General features: G+C 51.5%; 1 protein-coding gene across 1 annotated transcript; it reads right to left on the reverse strand.

Moving 5' to 3' along the window:
• Positions 1 to 3,274: 3,274 nt before the first annotated feature.
• LOC130023977 (isopentenyl-diphosphate delta-isomerase 2-like) lies at positions 3,275 to 4,709 on the reverse strand. The gene is made up of 4 exons (XM_056114574.1): positions 4,574 to 4,709; positions 4,212 to 4,304; positions 3,866 to 3,996; positions 3,275 to 3,640 (listed from the first exon to the last, which is right to left on the reverse strand). Exons 1-4 carry the CDS (start codon positions 4,707 to 4,709, stop codon positions 3,275 to 3,277), a joined length of 726 nt encoding a protein of 241 aa, XP_055970549.1.
• Between the last annotated feature and the right edge of the window lie 2,330 nt (positions 4,710 to 7,039).

A 7,039-nucleotide genomic window follows, 5' to 3' on the forward strand; every position in this document is an offset into this window, starting at 1 on the left:
CCTCTCTTCTTCTTCTTCTTCTTCTTCTTCTTCTTCTTCTTCTTCTTCTTCTTCTTCTTCTTCTTCTTCTTCTTCTTCTTCTTCTTCTTCTTCTTCTTCTTCTTCCTCTTCCTCTTCCTCTTCTTCCTCTTCCTCTTCCTCTTCTTCTTCTTCTTCTTCTTCCCCTTCCCCTTCTCCTCCTCCTCCTCCTCCTTCTCCTTCTTCTCCTTCTCCTCCTCCTCCTTTTCTTCCTCCTCCTCTTCCTTCTTCTCCTCCTCCTCTTCCTTCTTCTCCTCCTCCTCCTTCCTCTTCTTCTCTTTCTTCTTCTTCTTCTTCTTCTTCTTCTTCTTCTTCTTCTTCTTCTTCTTCTTCTTCTTCTTCTTCTTCTTCTCCTTCCCCTCCTTCCCCTCCTCCTCCTCCTTCTCCTCCTCCTCCTCTTCTTCCTCCTCCTCCGCCTTCTTCTCTCTCATTTTCCTATTAGGCACTGTGGTTTGCAGTACTGTTACTAAAAGGTTTTGCATATCACTTTACCTCCTTTCAGCACTCAGTTCTTGTCCAGAGTGATCATTTCCAACTACCATTGTCATCGTGGTCTCTTCTCTGTCCCAACTGCATTCCGTCTCCCCCTTGATGGCCAGCTTCCTACCTTGGACCAGTTCTCCTGGCCACTTTTTTCCTATCATCTTTGAGCAGTATTCACATACTGTAGGTTTTATTTTGTTTTTAATATTCCACAAATGAGTGAAGTCATTCTATGTTTGCCCCTCTCCCTCTGACTATCACTCAGTATGATACTCTCCAAGCACTGGAGCGATAGCACAGCGGTAGGGCGTTTGCCTTGCACACAGCCAGCCCAGCCGAGCCGGTTTCAATTCCTCCGCCCCACTCGGAGAGCCTGGCAAACTAATGAGAGTATCTCACCTGCGCAGCAAAGCCTGGCAAGCTCCCCGTGACATATTCTATATGCCAAAACAGTAACAAGAAGTCTCACAATGGAGACGTTACTGGGCCCGCTCGAGCAAACCGATGAACAATGGGAGAACAATGCAGTGCAAAAAATGGTACTCTCCATGTCCATCCATGTATCAGGAAATTTTGTGACTTCATTTTCTCAACAGCTGTACAGTGTTCCATGGTGTAGATGTACCATAGTTTCTTTATCTGCTCATCTGTTGTCAGGCACTTGGCTAGTTTCTATATTCTGGCTTTCATGAACAGTGCTGCAGTGAACATAGGAGTACAGATGGCTTTTCTGCATTGTGATTTTGGGCCACTAGGGTCTATCCCCAGGAGCGGTATTGCTGGGTTATATGGAAGTTTAATTCCTAGTTTTTTGAAGAATGTTTGTATTGTTCTCCAGAAAACCCGGATGAGTTGGCATTCCTACCAGCAGAGAATGAGAATCCCTTTCTCCCCACATGCCAGCACTGGTTGTTCTTTTGTTTGTTTTGTTTTTTTTTTCTTTTTGGGTCACATCTGGCGATGCACAGGGGTTGCTCCTGGCTCTGCACTCAGGAATTACCCCTGGAAGTGCTCAGGAGATCATATGGGATGCTGGGAATTGAACCCAGGTCGGCCGCGTGTAAGGCAAATACCCTACCCGCTGTGCTATCACTCCAGTCCCCAGATAAGAACTTCTATCTTGTTTTTCTTTTTATTTCCCTTGCCTTTTTGGATCAAATCCGGTGATGCTCAAGGGTTATTCTTGGCTCTGCACTCAGGAATTACTCATAGTGGTGTTCAGTGAACCATATGGGATGCCAGCGATCAAATCCAGTTGGCTAAAGGCAAGACAAATGCCTTAATGCCCTACCTATTGCTCTGGCAGTTTATCTTGTGCTTTCTAAGGAATCTTGCCCCACATAGGTTAGGAAAAGGGAATTCTGTTTAAATGAAACTGGCTAGTTGTGAATGGCTAGTTGGAATGAATAAAAGTTACAGGTGAGAATAAATGCAATGGAAAGTGTAGAAAGCTTGAAGCTTGTGTTTTAAGAAAATAAATTATGATCAAACTGGATTGTTATAAGGATATCTTTAAATTATATCTTCAGGATCATTCTAATACCTTTTTTTGGGAAGTCTATGGAAAGATATTAGACAGATGCTTCAGATTGATGTTACAGTGCTCTTGGACAATTGGACACTTAAAAGTTACTGAAAATCTGGGGCTGGAGCGATACAGCACAGTGGGTAGGGCGTTTGCCTTGCACGCAGCCAACATGGCCAACACAGGTTTGATTCCCAGCATCCCATATGGTCCCCTGAGCACCGCCAGGAGCGATTCCTGAGTGCATGAGCCAGGAATAACCTCTGAGCATTGCCGGGTGTGACCCAAAAAGAAAAAAAATGCTACTGAAAATCAAAGTTTTCAACATTGGACTAAATGAATTAAACATGATATTGTTAAACTCTATGATTATACCGCTATAGATTTTAACAATGCTTTGAGCAGAACCCACAGCAAACAGATTGCATCTTAGGTGAGTAAAGTGAAAAATTTGCTTTTTCTCTTCCTGATGTCTCCAGTACATTTCATGACACAGGGAAATGAAACTGCTGATTTCGTAACAACTCCTGTTTTTCTTCAACTTCTGAACTTTAACCAGCGGTTACAGTAGACTAATAAGGTGTGGTGTATGGATATCACACGTACCCTAACCTTCCCCACGGAGCCTTTTCTTCATGTTGTGACTGACACCTATTCATTTCTTCTGGGCCATCCTCATGAGCCCTGAAAGGCCAAAGCGATGTTCTTTCTTTTAGAGTGCCTTGCCACCTGGACATCCAATCTATTATTAAAGGTGATCACAGTATTGCATGTACTAGCAAAATTTACTGTGTCTTTTGCCAAAAATGGCAAATCAAACATATGACTGGAATTACTTATAATCATTAAAGCTGGGGCATTGTAGGAAAAAACCCAAGAACATTGAACCACAAATAGAAATAAACAAAAAAAGGAGAATGACATTCCTGGATGTGTTATCCTTAACTTTATTTCATTAAATGTGGCTCCAGAGGAGTTTGATGAGCGTGCCCCCTCCACCAGCAGGGTTTGGAACTGAGGGAGTCGGGGAGTCAGGAAAGGTCCAAGAATGCTTCAACCCTGTATAAGGGAGACCCCAAAAAGCACAGAGACAGAGGAGAAGGGCCAGGGGTAGAACTGTGGGCAGGGGCGGGGACATGTTACCCTCCTGTTGGTACCAGAGAGACGCCTCCTAACCCTTCCCGAGCTTGACAACCATGTTAAAGAGCCAGGAGCGGGGTGAGTGAGGCAGGGAGGTGTGGAGCAGGCTCAAGCCAGGAGGAGGGGTGTGGGGGCTCCAGCTGGGCTGCATGTGCTCTCACGGCCGTGGATGGTGTTGGCATCCACAAATGAAGACACGTCTTCCAGGTGATCCCACCAGTGGGAGAGATGGTCCTCGACGATGGTTCGGAACCAGGGCGTGACCCGCGCCTGGCCCCATGCAGCCCTGTCCAGGAGCTCGGCCACCTGCTCCCGGCTCAGGTAGCGGTAGCTCTTGACCTCACGGGGGTCAGGATCCACCGTGAGGTTTTTCCTCACCAGAAGGATGTAGGCCACCTCGTGGTCCCCCCAGACCTCGTCTGATGGGCTGTGGTGGTAAAAGCGAGTCATGAAGACGAGGTCCTGGAGAGAGATCTGGGGGCATGGAATTCCATGAGCAGGCAAGCATCCCCCACCATCACCCCATAGAGACCAGTGGGTCAGTTCAGAGCAGAACTGCAGGGGACACGAGAACAGCGCCGGGTCCCCCTGTTTCACAAATGCACTGTGCACCTCCAGAGAGTCAGACCTAGAGCCCACAGACTGATCAGCAGCACCTTGGACGGAACCTCCTTGCCCAGCCCTGTGGCAGCTGGGTACCTGCTCCGAGGGAATCCTCAGCTCCGCCTGCAGCCTGCGCAGGGCCGCCCGGCGCATCCCCAGGGCATCTGAGTCCTCCATCTCCTCCGGGATGTACAGGGGGTGACTGGAGCAGGAGTCTGAGAAGTGGCCTGCAGGAGGGGTGGGTGCTTAGCAGACACACACCAGGGGAGTCACCTTCTACCCCCCATCCCCGGCAGCCGCAGCTCTGAGCTGTCGGCAAAGGTCCCCGCTCCCGTGAGTGAATCTGCCAAACTTGAGGATGGTGGCAGGTTCTCCCCAACTCCTGAGCCCAAGCGATGGGGAGGAGGTGCTGTGGTGGCCCAGAGCCTGTGGCTGGGGTCACCTGGAAACGTGTACTTGGCGTCTGACCGCTGCTGGACCAGGAGCTCGTTGTCCATGTTGAAGATGAGGACAGAGAAGCCGCGGTGCAGCAGTCCTGCGGGCAGAGGGCAGTAGTCACGCCCGCATATGGGGCCTGACAGGGACCCCACCACAGGTATCTGCAGAGACAGTCAGCGGGGATTGTCCCCCTGGTGTGCCAGACCCAATGCGGGTGGGTCTCCACCCTAGCCGACCCCAGCCAGTGGCCACTGTCCCCGGGCGTCCTGCTCTCATCGCAATGGGCGGCGGTTCTGGAACAGCAAACAGAGAGAGGGAGGCGCTGGGAGAGGCCCCTGAAGGGCCCTGGGCCTGCACGATGCCCACCTTTGTTGATATTCTCCCGCAGGTGGCAGTTCCTCTTGGTCTCAGCCCCAATGATCTGGTCGTCCTCATCAATGACAATGCACATCTCATCCATCCGCTTCAGCTGAAACTGGTCCATGTGGCTCGAATCTGACATTCCTGCGGAGGGGTGTGTGTGGGACAATGATTGCTGAGGAGGACACAGCAGTCCACCCCACTGCACGCACCCAGCCCAGCCCAGAGAACGAGTGACCCTCAGCTGCTGCTCCTGCGAACTCCACCAACACCCACGTTGGGGCCAGGTGGTTCTGGAAGAAGACAGGACAGGACAGGAGCGCCCCACGGGCCTGCCATAGTCTGCAACTCCTTATACTTTCCCGAAATTCTGATGGTCAGCAGTGCTCATGTACATATGACAAGCCAGTCCTTAGGGCCAGGTACTGGACCCACATTCTTTCTTTATTTGGGGGGCGGGATCCATAATCGGTGATGCTCAGGGGTGATTCCTGGCTCTGCACTCAGGTACTCGGGGAACTATATGGAGTCTAAGCATGAAACCAGGATCAGCTGCGTGCAAACAAATGCCCTCCTCACTATCACTCTGCCTCCCACATTCCCTTCTTTATGAGCCTCTTCCCCAGAACCACTGAGAATCGTGTGAAGATCCAGAACCCCGGACTGAGCCCCTCCAGGTCTCGCCTCTCCAGAGGCCTCTGAGGGACAGGGAGCCCCCTGGCAAGGCGGTGATGAGCAGCAAGACAGCTGGGTGCCAGTGTGTGTACAGGAAGCCATGCGGGGCTGGGCTGAGGGTGCGAGTCTATGCCGGCTCCATTTTTAAGCTCTCTGGAATTGCTAACCTGGGACGTCCAGGGATCTGTGACATTTACATGCTTGAAGGCAGCGGCCTCAGATTGCTTACCCAGACAGATAAGCAAGGTCTGAGTCAGGAGCACTGTTACTCCTCAACAGTAGCATAGACCATTGGCTGACCCTCGGCCAGGCTTCAGGTTGGACTCGGATCCGTGTGTGGATCTTCTAGGCAAATAGCTTTGTCTCTGCTTAGAGAGTGGAGCTCGTCCCCTGTGCAATGATTAACCCCCCATTACTCCCCACTCAGCGTGTCCCCCTCGTGCCGCACTTACTGAGTTCCTCCTGCCCATAGGAAAGGCTTTCCCCTTACCTCTGTGTATCACCGTGTATGCTGAGGAGAGTTGTCTCTGGTCACCAGTGGTGGACCCGGCTCTGATCACCAGTATGCAGGCAGGATCAGAATCTCCTCGCGCCTATGCACCCTGAATCTCCAGCTGATACAAAATGCCCTATTTATAGGTGCGCACCCACCCCACCCCCTTTAGCTTCTCTCGATTGAACTTCTCCTGGTGTCTGAGCAAGAATGCAGGAGGCTTAGCTCTGATCCTCCGTGCTGTGATGCGCCCCACCTCAGGGCCAGTGTCAAGACAGAAATGACAAGCCGGATCCAGTGCCCATGCATGGATCTAGTGATTCTCAGCGAAATTCTTGGCTGGCGGTTCAAAGCGGTGACCCGAGGGTGCGGTGCTAGTCTCCAGTCCGCAGCATTGAGGTTTCCGGGCTGCCCCGGTCGTGCGGGGGCTTCCAGGACTGCACCTGTCAGTCTCAGGGGACCACGCGGACGGGGGCCTAATCCAGGTCGGGTGCAGGTAAGGCAAGCACCGTAATCACTTAACCACCTCACAGAGCCCCCCCACACGACCATGACATGTTTTGGGGTTTTTGAGCCACACCCAGTGGTGCTTAGGGCTTACTCATGGCTCTGTGCTCAGTCATCACTCTGGTGGGGCTGGAGGAACCCTATGTAGTGCCAGGGATCAAGCACTGTCAGACACAGTGGACACAAGCACCCTACCACAGTGCTCTCCAGCCCCTAGGATTACTTAACCAGCAATCACTGCTGATCTACAAAACTTCCAGGGGTGGGTGTGGGGAGACAGTTGACAGAGGTGGGAAGTCAGGGCCTGTTCCGAGCCCATGTTGCCCAATACCAACATTAAAACAACACCGAGGGCGTATGGTGCTGCCAGCAGGTCAATCTGTACCTTTGAAGGGAGTGCATCAGCAGTCTGATGCCGCCTTCAGACTTCCACATATCCCAAAATTGCTGCTGTTTCTTTGACCAGACCCCAAAATCTTGGGGCAGAGTTTACCAAGAAAGTAAACAGCCAAAAGTTAGGTATGTGGGAGACATACCCACAAACTACCTCTGGCACAGTTATATAATTGGAGGCCTCTCTGGTTCCTGATCAAACTGCTTAACGGCCATGATCTCAGAGACACAGAGTCAAATCTTGGCACCCAGCGGCTTTTGGAAGAGATGTGTCCAGTCCCCGCAATGGGTTACTGGCGCCAGACCACCCCAGGGGGGAAAAGATGCTGTTCCTCTGACTGCTCCTCCTTGGCGGCTTCCCCTTGGCGGCTCCCACCATCCTCCAGAGGCCATGGACAGTCAGT

This window comes from Sorex fumeus, unplaced genomic scaffold (assembly GCF_029834395.1).
Source record: "Sorex fumeus unplaced genomic scaffold, SorFum_2.1 ptg000026l, whole genome shotgun sequence".
Lineage (NCBI taxonomy): Eukaryota > Metazoa > Chordata > Mammalia > Eulipotyphla > Soricidae > Sorex > Sorex fumeus.